The sequence below is a fragment of the Diceros bicornis genome, chromosome 1 (genome assembly GCF_020826845.1).
Source record: "Diceros bicornis minor isolate mBicDic1 chromosome 1, mDicBic1.mat.cur, whole genome shotgun sequence".
Lineage (NCBI taxonomy): Eukaryota > Metazoa > Chordata > Mammalia > Perissodactyla > Rhinocerotidae > Diceros > Diceros bicornis.
The window spans coordinates 93,201,300-93,222,112 of NC_080740.1; the positions used below are offsets into that span (position 1 = coordinate 93,201,300).

The 20,813-nt window shown below is 42.0% G+C and overlaps 1 protein-coding gene across 3 annotated transcripts in view; it reads right to left on the minus strand.

Moving 5' to 3' along the window:
* The window catches only part of MAPK9 (mitogen-activated protein kinase 9), a 51,440-nt gene that overhangs the window by 29,354 nt on the left and 1,273 nt on the right, over positions 1-20,813 (minus strand). For all 3 annotated transcript variants that reach the window (XM_058548193.1, XM_058548184.1, XM_058548202.1), the window contains exon 2: positions 7,996-8,166. In XM_058548193.1, the coding sequence (XP_058404176.1) occupies positions 7,996-8,117 (122 nt within the window). In that variant the 5' untranslated portion in view covers positions 8,118-8,166. The remainder of the gene's footprint in view (positions 1-7,995; positions 8,167-20,813) is intronic.

Below are 20,813 nucleotides of genomic sequence, written 5' to 3' on the forward strand. Positions count from 1 at the left end.
CACTGGCCTCCCCTGTTGCTCATGTTTCACGTTCTTGAAGGCTCTTTCTTGTTGGAGTACATCCTCAAGCAATTTCCTCAGAAAAAGTACATAGAAAATAAATGATCTTACTCTGCCCTCACCCTTGGTTGATTTCAAAATCCATCTGCCCTCGCAACTCCACCGATTTCCAGTGGTGAGTGTTGCTGGTGAGAAGGCTTATGCCTCTGATCTTCATTCCTGTTTCCTTTTTTTCTTCCTCGGCTCAATGTTTATCACAAAGAGCCATGCTTTGTCAGCATCCCCAAAGCCCCTCACACATCTCCTACTAATCACGACCCCTCCTGTACCCCAAAAATGGTAACTACTTCTGACTTTTATGATAATCACTTCCTTGCTTTTACCAGCTAAATATGCATCTTCAAGCCCCCACGGTTTATTTTTGCCTGGTTTTTGAAATCATCTGTGTCTGACTTCTTTCATTCAACATTCTATTCATGAGATTCATCAGTGGTTCTTGTGTGTAGCTATAATTCATTCTGTGTCATTGCTATAATATTCCGTTACATGACTATATGACATAATGTTGACAGATACTTAATTGTTTTCAGTTTTGCAAGTGATTACATAAAACATGGTCATAAACATTCCCATATATGGCTCTGGGTCCCCATGCATGTATTTCTGATAAGCAGATAGCTAAGAGTGGGACTGCATAGATTCTACTTTAGTAAATAATGTCCAACTGTTTTCCAAAGTGGTTCATTCTACCAATTTCAAGGCATTTGATTTTTTTGTATATTGACTCTGCATCCTGCAGCAGGGCTAAACACACTCAATAATTTAACAAAAGGGAGACTGGGGTTGGGGGCTAATCTATCACAAGAGCCCTTTAGGAGCAGAGTTTGTTCTGGCTGGTGGGAAGAATGGAAGTCAGAGAGAGATGAATCCTGAGAAGGACTGGACATGCCACTGCTCCCTTTAAGATGGAGGGGGTCATGTGAGAAGGGATGTGGGAGCCTCCAGGAGCAGAAAGGCCCCTGGCTGACAGGGAGTGAGGAAATGGGGACCTCAGACCTCCAGCTGCAAAGACTTGGGTTCTGCCAACAACCTGAATGCACTTGGAAGGCACTCTGACCTACAGAACTATGAGATTATAAATGGGTATTGTTTTAAACCACTAAGTTGGTGGTAATTTGCTATGCAGCAATAGAAAACTAATAAATTTTCTCTTCTGTATTTTTCTACCCTTTTGTCTCTCCAGGCTTCATTTTGGATATTTTTTTTCTGACTTATCTTTCAGATCATGAATTCTCTCTTCAATTATATCTAATACGCTGTTAAACCCATCCATTAACTTCATAATTCAATGACTATATTTTACAGTTCTAGAGTTTCTATTTAGTTCTGTTTTTTTTAAGTTTTCATTTCTCCACGCAAATTTTTCATCTTGCCTTTTATTATCCTGAACATAACATCATAGTTATTTAAAAGTTTGGATCTGATTAACACCAATATCCCCTGTGGATCTGTTTTTTTCCTCTGTTGTTTGTGCTGGATTTTGTGCATGTTGTCTAATCTCCTTGTGTGCCTAGTTATTTTTGATTATGTGCTGGACCTTGTACTTGCAAAGCTGTTTGCTACCCAGAAATAATCTGATATACAGCATGATGCTATCTTCCTTCAGGGGGAATTCACATCTACTTCTGCTGGGTACCTGGGGGCATGAGCAATTTGGGTTCACCTCAGTACCAGTTCAGCAAATGAGATGATTTGAAGCTGAATGGCAGTGCCTGCAAAAGCCTGTCTCTTTCTGGTTCATCCTTACTTCTAGGATGCAGCCCTTTATGGGCCCAATTCAAAGCAAAGTTCACTAGGTCCCTTTAGAGGGCCCTGGACTCTAATCCCTGTCTCCCAGCCCCACAGGCAGTCCAAAGCACTACTCAATCTCTCAGCCACCCACTCCAGAATTTTCAAATGCCCACAAGAGAAAGATGGCCCCAAATTCCGAGCTCCTCTCACTAGGCTTCTGTTCTTTCCTGGATTCTGGCCTAATAATTCTTCACTCACCTACCAACTCTCTAGGAGCAAACGCTGAGCAGGGGAATAGGGGTGGGAATGTTGGGAGCCAACTGGCATAGTTCTTTTACAGACACACTTTTCATTAACACTACTTCTAGCCACCTGTTTCATCTTCATTTTCTGTATTAATCATCTCTATACCCACAGCCTCTTTGGGGTTCTACTATAGACAGGTTCTCTTCCTTGTTGCAAATGTCTCATCTACTTATTCTCACTTTTCTGCTCTGTTTTATCTGCATCAAGCTTCCAATTACTTTTTATATTTCAGAAACTTGTTAAAAACTCTCATCCATTGATTACTCTCTCCTGGTCTCTTTGCTTAGGTGTCTGATCCACCATCTTAAATCAGAAGTTCCAAACCACTCATTTTAGAGGTGAAAATATTAAAGTCCATCAAGACAATGATTTACCCAAGCTCACAAAGAACTACCGCTGTGAGGATCAGAGCTGGACTTAGAAGTCATTTCTCCTGAATCACAGCCTTCCTATGCCTTTTATCATTTATCTCCTTTATCACTGAAGTTTTGTTTGAATATTATGTTTTAATTTATTTATATTAATAGAGGTAAAATGAAACAATGTAAGAGGCCAATATTCATGCTTGTACAGAACTAGAGAAAGCAAAAAGGAATAAGAGCTATACCAACCATTTCACGTTAAGGTTTTAATTGTCACTTCTAAGTACTGCCAGATCTAATATTTAAAAACTTCATAGAACTGTTTTATAAAAGAAATAATCTTTACTATTTTGGTTAAATAACTTTAGACTTTAAAAGGAGAAAGAAGAAATGAATATATATGAAAGCAATGTACACACATCTTCTCCACCAGAGCTTTAAAATCTTGCAATTACTTAATTTTACTCTACAACTTAGTTGATATTTTTGAGTACTACAAAATGATAAACATTTAAAACTTACTTCCTAATAAATTTACTAACATATTTTTAATGAACAACAAAAACAAAGGAACAAACAAATCAAAGACAATTGTAAAAACAATTCAAAATTATGAGTAAGAATATTTTATTCTGATCCCAGCGCTTCCATTTAACCCTGTACCAGTATCTGCACTTTGGTTTACCTGCACACTTTCCCTGTCTTTATAAAGCTCTGGTTTAAAGAGATGATTAACAAGTTTTGTAAACCATGCGCTATTGCTACTATATTTTATTTCTCAAAAAGGTAAAAGCACACATATCCCCTGTATTAGTTTCCTATTGCTGCTATAACAAATTACCACATATTTACTGGTTTAAAACACAAACTTATTATCTTACAGTCCTGGAGAGTGTGCGGGGGGGGTGTGTGTGTGTGTGTTTGTCAATCAAGCATTTGATTCAGTCAGAGAGGAGGTTCTATTTCACGTGTGAGCTGCGATTATCTGGGGAGGTTTCATAGACAAGATAAGTCTTGAAAGACCAGGGGTAGGGCCTGGACAGACCAGAGGGTTTCAGAGGAGAATCCAAACAGGAGATGCAGCAGGCACGAAAGTGATGGGCATGGGAAAGACCCTGCCATGTTTGCAGGGAGGGGACCACTGGAGAAAACAGGTTGTGTGGAAGTCCAGGCTTGATGGTGGGGATGCTCAGGCCCTTCCACCACTGACGGGTAAAAGGGTCTGACTGACACCATTCATAGTTTCTTGCTCTATCCAAACAGCAGGATGAGGTAAGAGACCCTCTCTTTGCACCACATACAGAACACTATTCTTTTGAGGACCTTAAAGCATAATGTCAATATCCAAGATGTTGTGCAAAATAGAGCCAGAAAAATATCCACAAAGGACACGTGGGGGAAGTGTCACAGTGAGGGCTCTCTCCTGTCAACTTGAGGACTACTACTCCTAGGACCACCACTGCTGCAGCTCAGCGGCCCACGGAGCCTCAAGCCCAGAAGGCAGGCAAGGAGCAGTCACCTATCTCCCTGGCTGAGAGGAAGGCAGCACGGGATCTGGGGGAAAGTAGCTATAAGGTAATAATGGAAACCAGCTCTCCAACCATCTAGGTCTAACTCCTAGGATGGCACTTCCTCTAACCCCCAAAAGATGAAACATCCCAGAAGTCTAAGAATAATTTTCATAATTGTACAAACATTTCTAAAAGAAAATATCAATAATCTGAATCAAGTTAACCATGTTTTCATGCATTCAGTACAGTTAACCTAACAAAAAGGTTTTTTATTTGATAACGAATAACTGGCTTGGGTTACAAAGTTAAGCGAATAATGACATCAAAGATCATCAAATTAACTGTTAGCTATGCATGGGCTCATTAATAAGCTGCCTTAATCAGTTCAAAGTAATGACTTCTTTCTTGAGCAGAAAAGAGCAAAACCCAGTTTTTGATCTTTCCCTAGAATCAAAACTCAGGCTACGGAAATGGAGATTTGCAAGAGATGAGATTTAGGATGGTGTTAAAATTTTAGCCTCTACATACTTTTTTCTACCTTTCTGTATGTGAGATGAAAGCTGCTCCTACAAATATTAATAAAATTATCATAAAGTAATTTAAATGAGGAAAATTAAATTAAGTGAAATTACTGTTAAGATACTGTCAATATATAACTTAAGATACTATAAGAAAATTACAACATATTTTATGTATAATATGAAAATATTATATAAACAATTCTATAGTATCAGGAGTTAAATATCCATTAAAAATGACAAACACCCTTAGTTTAAGGCATCTTCCAGTTTACTTTTTAAAAAAAAAAATTTTTATTAAGGTGAGATGCACATAATTATAAAATTAACCATTTTAAAGTAAACAATTCAGCGGCATTTAGCACATTCATAATGTTGTATAATCACTACCTCTATGTAATTCCAAAAGATTTTCATCACCTCAAAAGGAAATCCCATACCCAATAAGCAGTTGCTCCCCATTTCCCTCTCCCTCTTGTCCCTCTTAACCACCAGTCTGCATCTGTCTCTAAGGATTTACCTATTTTGGATATTTCACATAAATGGACTCATATACAGTCACGCACGCGCCACATAATGACACTTTGGTCAACGATGGACTGCATATAGGATGGTGGTCCCATTAGATTAGTACCACATAGCCTAGGTGTGTAGTAGGCTATACCATCCAGGTTTGTGTAAGTACACCACACAAGGATAAAATCGCGTAATGACCCATTTCTCAGAAAGTGCCCCCGTTGTGATACGATGCATGACTGTAATATACTACCTTTTGTGTCTGGCTTCTTTCACTTAGCATAACGTTTTTGAGGATCATCCACGCTGCAGCACATATCAGTGCTTCATCCCTTTTTATGAATAATATTCCACGCATGTATATAACACAATTTATGTATCCATTCATCCATTGATGGACTTTTGGGCTGTTTCCACCTTTTGGCTATTGGAAATAGTACTGCTATGAACATTTGTGTACAAGTCTTTGTACGAACATCTGTTTTTAATTCTTTTGGGTATATAACTAGGAGTATTTACTGGGTCATATGGTAATTCTATGTTTCACTTGTTTAGGAACTGTCAAACTGTTTTCCAAAGGGACTGCACCATTTTACATTCTCACCAGCAATGTACCAGGGTTCTAATTTCTCCACATCTTCCCCAACATTTATTATTTTCTATTTTGTTGATTACAGTCATTTTAGTGGGTGTGAAGTGGTGTCTCATTGTGGTTTTGATTTGCATTTCCCAAATGACTAACAATGAGCAACTTTTCATGTGCTTATTGGCCACTTGCAGAGTGACATTGGGAGAAATGTCTTTTCAAGTTGTTTTTTTAAAATTGGGTTGTCTTTTTGATGTTGAGTTCTAAGAGTTCTTCACATATTCTGGATACCAGACACTTATCAGATATATGATTTGCAAATATAGTCCCATTTTGGGGGTTGTCTTTTTACTCTCTTGATAGTGTCCTTTGACGCAAAAAAGTTCTTAATTTTGATGAAGCACAATTTTTTCTTTTGTTGCTCATGCTCTTGGTATCATTTCTAAGAATCCAAAGTCATGAAGCTTTCCCCCTATGTTTTCTTCTAAGAGTTTTATGGTTTTAGCTCTTATATTTAGGTCATTGATCCATTTTGAATTAATTTTTTATATGATGTGAGATAGTAGTCCAACTTAATTCTTTTGCATGTGGATATCCAGTTGTTCCGGCATCATTTGTTGAAGACTATTCTTTCCCCACTGAATGATCTTGGCACTCTTTTCAAAAACCAACTGAGTACAGATGAATGGGTTTATTTCTAGACTCTGTTTTTAAAATTTTTTAAAAATTCAGAACTTTCCATTTATAATTTTACCACTACTTTTACCAGAGGTAGTTTAGCTTATAATGGCATATTAGGAACTTTTATTTCAAAACTAGAATTTTTAAATGAAACACACACATCCATAATGAATAATTTCATTATTACACGTTTCTTTAAAAAATGAGAGGTAGCATATGCAAACTGGAAATCAAAATCAATCTCTGCAAAATAGTATTTTATGAAGCAGCATGTGATTTCATTGTTAATTAACATGTTGTAATGAAGTCATTCAGTTTAACTGCCTACCCTAAAGCCTTCCATTTTACAATTAATTATGAACTTCTGGTCAGCTTCTTAATGTGGTTATTACATCAAATGTCCTTGATATCAGTCTTGCCGAATTACCTGTGTCAAATTCCCATCCAATTCCAAATAAGATATGGATTATAAACCAAAAGAATGTTTTATTGTCTAGAACGTTTTATTAACATCAAAGTTTCCTAATTTTGAACAACATCCACTGACTTGAAAGCTTCTCATGGCACACTGGATTTAAGCACCAATAGAATATGTTATTGTTTGGAGAGAAAGAGCACCACTGTTTTAGTCACAAGTTGGGCATTCCTTCTAAACAGCCCCTTCTCCCTCATTAGCTTTTCTGGGAAGCTCTGTACTACATCTCCTCTGAGCTCCCAGGGCCTCCAACCACCTAAGCTGACGAAAACAACGGACTTCTCTGATCACATGTCTCTACAACAGAGGATCAGTTACAAACCACTGGTGAGGATTCTCTATACTCAACATCTCTAAAGAAAACATAAGCTCCCCAACCAGAACTCCAAAAGAGTTCTCTTTTATCTTGACTCCCCTCTGCCTACAAGCTGTAAACACTGGATGTTTAGCTTCATCACAGTTCTTTTAGATGCAAAGATAATCTTGTTTTCATTGACCAAAAAAAGAAAAAAAATTTGCCCAGAAAAATAAGGGATAAAAAGTTCGGGAAGTGCTGATAACTGTAGTCTAGAAAACATGTGAAAAACTTTACCTTTAGCTGGCCAGTGATGTCGCGGCAGCTGACTGTCTTACCATGCAAGAGACTAAGGTTCAGGGTCAGACCAACGGTTCTGACGTCCTGGGCTGGACACATAGTTGAAGTGAGACACCAAGGAAGAGACGGCCAGCCCAACCCCTCACACAGCATCCCTTCCTGGTTAATCCATGGGGTGATAATGACACTGACTGGCCTCATCCTGCCAATGAAGGGCAAGGCACTGCAATGACGGCGCCTAGAAATGAACAGGAGTGATTGGGAATAAAGGGGGAGGGGGAAAGGTGGCCAGGATGAAGAAATGAATAAAACTCCAAATTTCTGTTAAAACTCACTGTCATAGCTATTATTCTAATACCATAATGACAGGGGGAATGGAAAAGAAAAAAAAAAGAAAAACAAAACAAAACAAAAAAAAAAAAGAAAAATTGCTACCTATTTAAATTTATGCAGCATTCTAAGAATTTGGGTTTGTATCCTACAATCTGACTACATATAACTAGAGCAAGAGGTTGGTTCAATTTAGCTCACAAACCTATAGCAAAGAAAAGAGTATTTCTATCATCAGTCTTTCTAAATTCTGATGATTTGGTTTTATTTCGTTTCTATTATAAAAACAACTCAATCCACACTATTGAAACAGACCATACTTACCAAACAATTCCTTGGGCTCCAGAGCCAATCGGTTTCAACTGGTGGTAACGTTTTAGGACAGTGAAAGTTGAGTCTGCCACTTGCACACTGTAAAACTGACTATCACATTTACTGTCACTCATGATGTAGTGTCATATAATATTCCGAAGAGCTGGTACAGTTGTCAGAACCCTTAAGAGAAAAACAGAATGAACATGCATTCTTACTGAAATTATACATGCATAGCTTGCTTAATAGTGTTTCAAATCTATTGGTATATAAGACGATGTGGCTGTAAGTTGATAAACTCAGTCTGACCAAGTTCTAAACTTAAGCAACATGCAAAAAATGCAAACACATTTCAGGGGTAGAAGACCATTATGAAAGGAAGGAAATTTGAGGTCCCGCATGACCACATTTTAAGGAATTGGATTAGAAAATAACAAACTTCGGAGAAAAGAATTTGCACATTTTATTAGCCATGACAAGACTACGTCACTCTATGATTCTCATCAGCCTGCTTCCTGTGGGACCAGCTTATGCTAAATTATCTCAACCAGAGTGGGAGGTGCTCTTTCAGAATGATTACATCTATGATTCCTGTAGGAAAACAAATGGATCCATCTTCTGCTAAGTCCACAAATTCTGGTTAAAGTGATGAAGCAGAAAGCAAGTCCTATGCCAAAGAGATGTAACAGGGGAAGCAGACAACAGGCTGTTGGCAGCCTGGTGCCACAGGCGTGTGCTGTGCATGCCCATGGGCACGCTCCTGCCTAGTGAAGTGGTCTTGGAGCCTGCCTGTATTCCTCATACCTCACATCACTAATGGGCTTCAATCCAGACATGGTAGACAGAGAACTCTGTCATAACCTACAGTCAACAGCATGGATGCTATGACGTTCTTCATGAGGTCTGAGTATAAACTGGCAGCCTCAGAGCCGCTGTTCCATGGTTTAGACAGGAGGCTGAGATGCCCACTCTGCAGGAGCGTGCATGATTTTATACAGAAAACAAGCAAACAGAAATTGGCAGGCAGCTACATATACTTGGTTCCTTGGCTCTTGCCTGACAACGTTTATTGAAAAGTCAGCAAGCTATTTATTTTGGTCTTTTTTCAAAAATTAAAAAGCCAGGGCCAGCCCTGGTGGCCTGGTGGTTAAGTCTGGCGTGCTCCACTTCGGCAGCCCAGGTTTGGTCCCCAGGTGTGGACCTACATCACTCATCTGTCAGTGGCCATGCTCTGGCGGTGGCTCACATACAAAAAGAGGAAGACTGGCAACAGATCTTAGCTCAGGGCTAATCCTCCTCAGCAAAAAAAAAAAAAGAAAAAAGAAAAGCCAACAAAATCATATTAGATGAACATTCTATACCGTTTAAAAACACAGAATTTAAATTTTATTCTACAGCTCCAGCAAATTCCTACCTGTTTGTTCCACCATCTAATATTTAGTGTCTACCCATGAGTTTTTTGGAGTGATGATCTGTATTTCAATACAATGATGTCTAGGTTTTCATTAAACATGAAAAGAAATTGATTAATAACAAGCCTAAACAAAGAATTTAAATCAAATGAATAGTTTCTCCAACTGACTATTGCTTCATGCTTTTTTACTGTTCTCAGGGCAGTGGCTGAGGCACAGCTCTTAGTACCACCAGCCATTGGGACTGAGAGCCCTTGCACACCTGCCAGGGAGTACCTCCGGGAGGCCAGCCCTGCACTAGATGAACTAACACACTGTTCATGACAACTTGCACAGCAGGGTTATCAGATCCCTGTTATGCTGGAGTGACCCAAGGCTTAATGACTGGCCAAGCCACACTGCTGTGAGGAGGGGACCCTAAGCTCCACGAGGGCAGGGACAGGTCTGCCTTCTCACCATGGCATCCCACACTCCCAGGACAGGAGGACAGGGAAGGCCTGGGCCCTGGCACAACGTGGGCATTCAATAAACCTTTGCTGATCTGATCCTTAATACAGCATCTCATGATTCCCTCACACTCCTGCTCCATTTTACTGACATCTGAAGGAATATCCTTTTCTAAAGATTAATTTATTTATAGTTTTTAAGAGGCTGAGACAATTCAACTCAACACTTATGGGGTTCTTTGTATAAGAAAGTGATATGTAATGTAGGGGACACAGCAATATCAGCTAGGAACCATCCTTGAAGCAGTATATAATTCACTATTTTGGGAGAGAAGTGTGAGGAATGAGTCCGTTATCTATATCGTAATACAAGTTACAATGAGGTAAGGGCCATAAGCAAAACATAACACAGTCAAAAGGCAAAAGAGTTCCTTGTGTAGGAGTGCAGAAGACAAGGCAAGCTTCATGGAGGAGGTGCCATCTGTCCTGGACTGTTTTGCCAGAGACAGACAGTAGAGGCACAGAGGCACAGAGCTCTGACTGACTGCTCAGACTCGGTGAATCGCTCAGCCTGGCTAGTGGGGTGCAAGCACAGACGATCAGACACAGACTCGGTGAAAAGGCAGGTAGCCACTACAACCTGCTGTTTCTTTGCCATATTGTAATACACCAGCGGTGCTGGTCATTGATAAAGCATTTCCTGAGCACCACTGTGGACGGGGACCTGTGCCAGAACAGCCCGAGTGCCCGTCCCTGGAGAACTTACAGAGAGCGCACACTGCAGGCACACTCAGAAAGGGGCCAGATGCAAGGAGAGCCCTAAAACCAGAAGGATGGAGTTCTGGGCATGTGGGGAAGAGAAGGAGCATGTAGAAAGAGCTGGAGGTGCCTTTTAAGCATGCCAAGTCATCTGAGATTCAGTTTTGCTGGGTAGCAGGGGAGAGAAGCTGGAGAGAGAAAACAAGGCCAGATCTCCACGGGCCACGGCAGCCTCTTGGAGCCATCTGGGCCTGGGCCTGAGGGCTGTGGAGCCATCCAAGTGCGAGAGGCATATGCTCAGACTTGCTCTTCAGAGAGGTCATTCGGGAAGATGAGAAAGGGATGCACCCGAGTGGGCAGGACTGGCCTGAAGACAGGGAGACCTGCCAAAAATACCAGGATTATGGCAGGTGGGGAAAAGAAGGAAATGCAGGGCTTGGATGAAGAATGCCCATGACTTGCTGACCCAGAGGAGGCAGGAGAAACGAGGGCGAAGCAGTTGGGGGTGAGCAGGAGCACGCTCAGTGGGCGAATTCAGCTTTGCGCAGGGAAGGGATGCGCAGCAAGGTAGGCACAGGCTGCTGACGCACACACTCCAGGACCAGCTCTGCCCTTCTGTGCTTTAGGAACAGAAGCCTCCTCATTTCAGCTGGGCAAGTGGTTGCCCAGCTAAAGACAACATCTGGCTGCTTTCCTGGCAGCCAGGTGTAGCCAGATGATCAACTTTTGGCTAATGAGATGTGAACAAAAGTGATGTATGCTACTTCCAGATTTTTTTTTTTTTTTTTTTTTTTTTACAGGAAGCTGCTTGCCGTCCACTCCATCTTTCTCCCTTACTGCTGGCTGGGATCAGCCATCGTAGACCTGGAACTGGAAGTCACATGCTGAAGAAGGTAGAGCTGCCCACCAGCCAGATTCCTGACTTACCTGTGGCACCAAGCCGCCCCCTATTCTGGACCACCTGCCCAAGCTGGGGCTGGCACAAATTAATCCAAACCTTGTTGAGCACTCTGGAACTCTCCGCTACAGCCGTTGTAACCTATACTCTACTGGTACAATATTAGCTTAGCTTTAGTGAATTTTGGGAGTACATTACATCATTAGGTTCAAAAATTATTAATATAATTTCAAGATTTAAAATAATTTTAAAATTGAGATGAGTTGCTCTTATTATGCAGAAAAAAAAATCATGTGAGGGGCCGGCCCAGTGGCGCAGTGGTTAAGAGCGCACACTCCGCTTCGGCAACCCGGGGTTCACAGGTTCGGTCCCCGGCGCGCACTGACGCACTGCTTGTCAAGCCATGCTGTGGTGGCGTCCCATATAAAGTGGAGGAAGATGGGCACAGATGTTAGCCCTGGGCCAATCTTCCTCAGCAAAAAGAGGGTTATTGGCATCGGTTGTTAGCTCACAGCTGATCTTCCTCACGAAAAAAAAAAAAAAAATCACCTGAAAGAGAACTTGTCAAAGACACCTTCTCTGGCAAGCTTGTGCTTCATGAGAGCAAGAGAAAGAACCTCAAGGCAACCCAAGAAAGCAGGTAATTTAGCTATTAATGAAACCAACTCTGTTGAGATTATATTTCAACAAAATGGTCCTCAACTGGGTTTCAGAAAACAGTTTACAAATGGGGAAGTACAAGCGTTCTTCATTCAACCACATTACAGCACACTGAAGGTACAGTCACTGCCTCCACTCCCCTCACTAGCAGCTGCTGGTTTCTCACCCTGGCTCCCAGCAGTGGGACCCAGTGCCCGCCCACGCGGCTTCTGCACTGTGCTGCCCAGCGGGTGCTGCACTGTCACCCGGCTTCTGCAGGTCTGTCTCTGCCTCCCTTCCCCAGGCTGGGAGTTCCTCAAAAGCAGGGCGGGCCTGTCTTCCCCTCACACAGCACTGCTAGAAAACTTAAGGAAATGTCCAGCGCCCACCAATGATCACTGAAAAAGCTCCTAGGGGCACACACTTTGCTCCCTGGGCTCTTCAGAGCTGTGTGGAGTGAGGCGACGCCTCCGGGGAAGGGATCAGCAAAGCCTTTGCTAAAGGCATTCGGCTCACGTCCCTGTCCTTCCCACTTACCACGCTGCTTCGACGAACGCTTGTTGAATGAAATCTCTAATCTAAAATCTCTATTTCTCCAAGACTGGAGACTCTTGTAGAATCTCCTCCAGGATACTGGAGTAAAATGTACCCACTCTACAAATAAACACTGGGCAGGAGGAACATGCCTACCTGTTTAGAGCCTAGAGTAACAAAAGCTTTTTTAAAAAAATTTCTCTTACCTCTAGCACTCTTCTAAATATAGGCAATTCAGATACTGTAAACAAAGTATTAAATCTAACTAATTTTTCTAAATCAAAAAAATAGCTCTAACTACAGTTTTACAGTTATCAAATTTTAAAGTGGGAAAGAACAGTGGAGAGCACACAGTCCAAGACCTGGGACACCAGCTACCATTCACTGAATTCTCCCAACAAACATTTCCTGATGGCCTCCTGTGTGCCAAGCATGAGGTAGGCAGCGGTTGTGGACAGAGCGCTAACCACACAGTCCCTTCCCTCAAACCGCCAACAGCATAATTATTACACCACGCAGGAAGTATCCTAGGAGTACACACAGGCTGCATGGCAGGAGCCCAGCAGAGTGTTGTCCAGGCGGAGGAGCGAGTAAACAACTAGAAGGAGTGTGTGAGTGAAAGATGAATGTAAAGGAAGGCTTCCTGAAGGAGGCAAGACCTGAGCACAAGTTTGTGCACTATCAGCCCAGGTGTGAGGAAACAGGTATTTCCATACATGCTGATGAGAACTGTAAATTAGTAAAACATTTTTGGAAGGAAAATAGGTAATATCTATGAAAATTTTAAATGCACATGAATCCTAACCTGGCAACTACAATCCTATAAATGTATCCAACAAATATATATATATAAATATTCAAAGATACTGATGCAAAAATGTTTGTAGCATTTCTTGTAACAGGCAAAAAATCAGAAATAACCTAAAATGTACACTGTGGATTGACTGAATAAATTATGGCATAAAAGTACAATAAAGCCATTAAAAACAATGCAGGGACTTCATGTGCTGATATAGAAAGATGTCTCAGATATCTAAAGGTAATAAAGCAAGTTAAAGAAGAGTGCTGAGGGGCCAGCCCCGCGGCTTAGCGGTTAAGTGCGCACACTCCGCTACTGGCGGCCCGGGTTAGGATCCCGGGTGCGCACCGACGCACCGCTTCTCCGGCCATGCTGTGGCGGCGTCCCACATACAGCAACTAGAAGAATGTGCAACCATGACATACAACTATCTACTGGGGCTTTGGGGAGAAAAAAGGAGGAGGATTGGCAATACATGTTAGCTCAGAGCTGGTCTTTCTCAGCAAAAAGAGGAGGATTAGCATGGATGTTAGCTCAAGGCTGATCTTCCACACACACAGAAAAAAAGAAGAGTGCAGAGGAAACGTCAATCTATGGAAAAACACGCACATGCACGACATGCTAACAAGTGCAGAGAGACAGTGGGAAACGAGACTCGCACTCTTCCCATCTTAACTTTCTGGTTTTTTTAAACCATGCTCAGATTTCACATTTGAAAAACTAATTAAACAAACACTTTTAAATGAAAAGCTGCAGAATGGTCACTGTGACACCCGGACTGAGGATGGGTTTGAGGCAGATGAGACTTGAGGCTGGAGAGCGGGCCAGGCTCAGAGCTACGCGGTTATAAACGCTCTCCTAGCAGTCTGCAAGGTGCTCAGTACTATCGCCACTTGCAAATGAGGACACAGCTCAGAGACAGTATGGGAGTTTCCTAAATTTCCAGCTGGAAAGAGGCATGGCCTGGATTTGAATTTAGGTGTGTTTGACTATAATATTCATGCTCTTTCCAATACACCACTTTACTATCTCTAATTTTATTTAAAAAGTAAAGTGATGTGTCCCAGAGCTGGTGGTCAAGACCAGGCCAGAAAAACCCAGTCCTTCATATTTCATCCTGTTGGCTTCACCCTACCATGACACTTTTTCTTCTGACGATGAAGATGCTTCAGGCATCCACAGGCTCAAACTTTTAATCACCCTAATGCTTCAGAATCCCCAGGACATGCAATATTTAAATTAACTGACTGCTGTGATTAAAAGCAGATTTTCACAGGCCGGCCCCCGTGGCTTAGCGGTTAAGTGCGCGCGCTCCGCTGCTGGCGGCCCGAGTTTGGATCCTGGGCACGCATGGATCCTGGGCACGCACCGATGCACCCTTCTCCGGCCATGCTGAGGCCATGTCCCACATACAGCAACTGGAAGGATGTGCAGCTATGACATACAACTATCTACTGGGGCTTTGGGGGAAAATAAATAAATAAATAAAATCTTTAAAAAAAAAAAAGCAGATTTTCACGATCACCCTCTGTTTCAATACTTGCGGCTAAAATTTTTAATCAAATTTTTCTTTTTTCCTACTTTAATCCTTATTAAAAATAGCATAGCACAACAACTTAATCTTTCTTTGATAATCAAGAAACCTACAGCATTGCAGGGCCATCCTTCTGAACGTCAGTGAAGCTACAGCAAATACTACGATAAAGAGTAACTAGTATTTGTTATCACATCACCCACTGTTGAATCCTTAAGATCCAGCGAGGATGCCTCCCCACAGGCCCCCTGCAGGCACTTGGGCCTGCTCCTCCTCCCCATCTCCAGCCTCGACTCCCAGTGTTCTAGATAAGGCCTTCTCATTGCTCCCTGGACATGGCAACAGCTTAAGTACTTCTCCCAGCCTCCATTCCTGCTACCTCCAAACCACTGTACACATGCCACTTTAGAAAGAGAGATCTGTCCACATGAAAACCTGTCCGTGAATGTTCACAGCAGCTTTATTTGTAATAGCTCAAAACTGGAAACAATTCAGATGTTCTTCAACGAGTGAATGGTTAAACAAACTTCTGTGCATCCATACCATGGAAAATCACTCAGCAATAAAAAAGACCGAACTATTTGACACACACAATAACTTGGGTGGATCTTAAGTGCATGATACTTAGTGAAAAAGCCAATCTCAAAAGGTCCATACTGTTATGTTAAGTGAAATAAGCCAGAAAGAGAAAGACAAACACTGTATGATCTCACTCATATGTGGAATATAAACCAACACATGGACAGAGAAAACTGAACTGTGGTTACCAGGGCAGTGGGGGGTGGGCACAAGGGGTGAAGGGAGTCATATATGTGGTGCTGGACAAACAAAAATGTACAACCCAAAATTTCACAATGTTAGAAACCATTAAAACATCAATAATAAAAAAAAAAAAAGGTCCATACTGTATAAGCCCATTTATACGGCATTCTTGAAATCACAAAATTATAGAGATGTAGAACAGATCAGTGGTTGCCAGGGGTTACCGACTGGGGGGACAAGTAGGGTGTGGTTATAAAGGGGTAGTACAAGGGAGACCACAGGATGACAAAATGGTTCTGTATCTTGGTTGTGGTGGTGACAGGAATCTCCACATGTGATAAAAGGACACAGAACTGTGCAAACATTGTACCAATGCCAATTTCCTGGTTTTGATACTGTACTATATTTTATGTAAACATACAACCACTGGGGAAAACTGGTGAAGGGTGTATGGGACCTCTCTGTACTATATTTGCAATTTCTTAAAATTATTTCAAAACAAGGAATCAAAAGAGAGAGAGAGATTTGTTGAAAATATGCAGTGATCATACACCTTCCTGTTTAAACTCCTTCAATAGTGACCGACTGCCTTGAGAGTAAAATTCTAATCCTTAGCACAGCAGAGGAGTCCACAGGCCCTCTGGCCCAGTCAGGCACTAATCATACCACCTGGGACCAGCGGACACACCGGCTCCTGCACACCTTCAGGCCTCTGCCTGAGCTGTTCCCTCTACCTGAAATGACTTCCCCCACCTTTGGTTCTCCTGACCAACCTTCATCCTCCTTCAAAATCTAATGCAAGCACCCGCTTCTCCTGCAAGTTTTCCTTTACAGCCTTTCCCTTCAAACTGTGCTGGGCACACACCCTTTTCTGGCACCACAACCTGTATTCATTTTATACTGCACTGTAAGTCTATCTTTACTTCTACCCTGTTAGCTCTGTAGGGGCAGAAAATGTGCTTGATCCGTTTCTCAATCTCCTACTAATTACACAGTGGGTGCCCAGTAAATGTTTGTTAAGGCAAAACTAAGCAGGAGAATACACGTAGAGGGCAGCGTGGTGCAGTGGTTAAGATGAGGACTTGGGGGGGCCAGCCCCATGGCGTAGTGGTTAAGTGCTCGCACTCCGCTGCTGGCGGCCCAGGTTCGCATCCCGGGTGTGCACCTATGCACCACTTGTCAGGCCATGCTGTGGCGGCGTCCCACATAAAGTGGAGGAAGATGGGCCTGGATGTTAGCTCAGGGCTGATCTTCCTCACGGGAGGAAAAAAAAAAAAGATTAGGACTTGGGAGTCAGAGGGCAGTGGGTCTGCCACTTATCTGACTGATCTTGGGCAAGCAATTACACTCACCTGTGTAATGGCAATAAGCGCAAAATCAACCTCAGAGGACAGCTAGCACAGCGCCCAGGACAGGGCAAAGGCTCAGTGTCAGCTGACATGAGGACACTATTACCACACCCGTTCTACTTACTGCTCCCCAAACAAAGGTCTGCATTCTGAAATGTGAACTAAAATCTGGTAAGGGCAAGAGCTGAGGACACAGCTAACACTGGTGAGCACCTCAGTGAAAGACACAAAAGATAGGTGCAATGCACAGAATTTACTTTCCATCCCACGGTGTGGCAGGCAGGGGATGTTTCAGGAACTTTTTTGACGACATCTGCTTCTAGAACCAGAGCTGGGGGATTTCGTCCCGGGCTGCCCCTCATGCCTAGATACACTCAAGTCAAACTGGCAGCAGCATCAGGTTAGATAAACCACATTTAAATAGTCTAACAAATGAAGTCACTTACAGTTCTGTAGAACTATATACGCGTGTATGTGTATATATATGTATTTTTTAGGAAAAAGAGTTATTTTAAAAGTAATCATTCTTTCTCAATTATTTTTTCTCTTAGTTGTAGTGAAGGGGAGATAAAAATGTTTTTTAAACAAATGCCCAAGATTTTCCTACCCTGGCCTATGGAAAGAAAAACTAAAAGGTGGTTTTCACACTGTTCATACTCCTAATAGCCAAATAATTCAGTTATGAAATACTTCAAATTACAACTTCAGAATAGGGAAGAACCTATTTAACATAAAGAGAGTTAATATTAATGCCTCATTTTTACGGGGAAAAAAAGGACTATCTCGTTTGTAATCCATATATCCTTAAAATCCATTTTTACTATTTCTGAAATGTTTTAGAGTACACAATCTTTGCTTAAGAAAGATTCTAAGGTATGGAGCCGGTGGCGTGGGGGTTAAATGTGCATGCTCTGCTTTGTTGGCCCAGGGTTCGCCAGGTGCAGATCCTGGGCGGGGACCCGTGCACCGCTTGTCAGGCCATGCTGTGGCGGCGTCCCATATCAAGTAGAGGAAGATGGGCATGGATGTTAGCCCAGGGCCAATCTTCCTCAGCAAAAAAGAGGAGGATTGGCATCAGATGTTAGCTCAGGGCTAATCTTCCTCACAAAAAAAAAAAAAAAGAAAGAAAGATACTAAAGCAAAATTAGCTGGGGGAGGGTAAGGAGTGGAATATTTTATGGGCCAAAAACCAAAAAAACAAACAAAAAGATGAAATTTGTTGAATTTCACCTTCAAATGTTAGTAAACTTTCTCAGCTGTAAGGAATTCTCATGTTAAAACAGTGACTACTTTCATTATTTTTATATCTATTAATTTATACCCCATTTTCCAAAGAGAATTTGACGTATCAGTTAAAAATATTTTAACTAGCAATTCAAAGCCCAATATAAAATCTGAGAAGATCCACAGCTCTCTTTTAAAAAAATGAGTTCTTCTTAGGTAAAGATATACAAACTTGCCTGCCAAATAACATACCCTCCTAATGAATCAATGGGTCTAGGCACTAAGCATCAACAGTGTGAGCCAACCAAGTTTACCTGCCTCTGTTAGGAAGAGTGCACCCCACCTAGGAAGGCACCCCGGTCTGACCAAGCCTCGTCCAGACCCAGACATGAATTTTCAGGAAATACAGAGAAACACATTAAATTACATTGCAGGGATGCAATCAGTAAAATCCCAACTATGGAAATGCTATAGAACAACCCAATCGCTTCAAAAAATAACCTACAAGAAAAACAAAGAGAAACCGAGGAGGAATCTACAGATTAAAAGAAAATTAAAAGACTTACCAACCAAACACAATGTATGGACTTTATCTGGATCCTGATTCCAGTTTAAAAAACTATGAAAGACACTATAAAATTTATGGGACAAGTGGAAATGTGAATATTGACTGGTTATTTGATTATATTAAGGAATTATTGCTTTTCCAAGTTTAAGAGAGTCCTTACCTTGTAGAGACATATACTAAAAAATTCATGGATGAAATCACATAATATATAGGATTTGCTTTAAAATAATATGGGGGGTGAGGGTGTAAGTGAATGAGGTTAGGGATGAAACAAGATTGGCCAGGAGTTGACAACTGTTGAAGCTGGATACCATCCTGTTCATTTTGCGTGTGTTTGAAAGTCCTCATAATAAACAGTTAAAATCAAGACTGATGTTGAAACTAGTTCACACAATCACAAAAGGCCAAGTACAAATTTAATTATTTTTAAGGAAAATTAAGTAAAAATGTCACCTTCTTAACCAGGAGTGAAGTATAACTACATATTTAGACCAAAAATAGCTGCCCTACTGCTGAATCAATAGCGTTAAGAAAAAAATGTAGTTTCTGTTTTACTTTATGCACCATAAAAACAATTGCTTTACTCACTATTAATTGCTTCACCTGGCACTTTTCTTTATCCAGAAAACTAAAATTTTATTTTAAATAGACAAACTGAAGTGTACGCCCTAACATTTATTTAGGGGGGGCCATATAAACACATTTTAGTCATCAACAAATTATTTAAAGTCCTGGCATCCTGAAAATTCTCAGGAAAATTTAAAAGCTCTCCAGAGAAGACTATACCAAAATAGGATTATTTTTAACCCTGTAGTATCCTTTTGAAGGGAAAAAAACGGTTAAATGAAAGAAAACATTATCTAGATCAGATGTTGTTCTTCCAGAACAAATTAAAAGCCAAAAGAGAATACTTAGAGCTGAGGGACTAGGAAAGAACGCTAATCTGGGGGAGACCTGGGTTCAAATTTCACCTTCCAGCTGCTGGCTGTGACGCAAACAGCTGAAACTCTGTGAGCCTCCATTTCCTCCTCTGCAGAAATGGGTTTCATAGGTGCTCCTCACAGGGCTCCAGTGACAATTAAAGGAGAGTATCTGGACAAGCAGGGCCTAGCTCCCCTGGCCTCAGGCTACCTTTCCAGCTCACTGCAGCTCTTCCCTCCTACGAACCTGCCCTGGAGGCTGACAATCCTGCAGCCAAACTGAATGAGGTCTGTATTTTGCTCAGCTCGTGGCATTAAATTTTTTTTTTTTTTTTGTGAGGAAGATCAGCCCTGAGCTAACATCTGATGCCAATCCTCCTCCTTTTGCTGAGGAAGAGTGGCCCTGGGCTAACATCTGTGCCCGTCTTCCTCCACTTTATATGGGACGCTGCCACAGCATGGCCTGATAAGCGGTGTGTTGGTGCGCGCCCGGGATCCGAACCTGCGGGGCCGCCCCGGGGCCGCCGCAGCAGAGCGCGCGCACTTAACCCCTGCACCACTGCCGGCCCCTGAAAAAATTTTTAATTAGCTACTGCCAATATTTAAAAATCAGGAGAGTAGAGATACAAATCTAGAATTCTGCATTTTAAAAAACGCTAGGCAAGGTCTGGTTCTCCGGGGTCCCCACCACTCCGGACTGTCTTACACCTGGCCCTGCAGGCCAACTCCCAACCCCACACCAGGCTCAAGTCCCTCCTTCGCCCTGCCCTACCCCTTTCTGTGCCTCTCCCCGCCTGGCACACTTCTCAGCACCACGCAAGGCCCGACTCCAGTACCACCGGTGGCCTCCTCATTTCCAGGGCACAGCCCCTCCACCGCAGAGTGGCACTCTGTCCTGGCACCGAAGGTCTGCACGTCTGCCTTCTCCACTGGGCTCTCCTGAGGAAGGGACCCTGTTGTATTGCCTTTGTGTCCTCAGGGTCAAG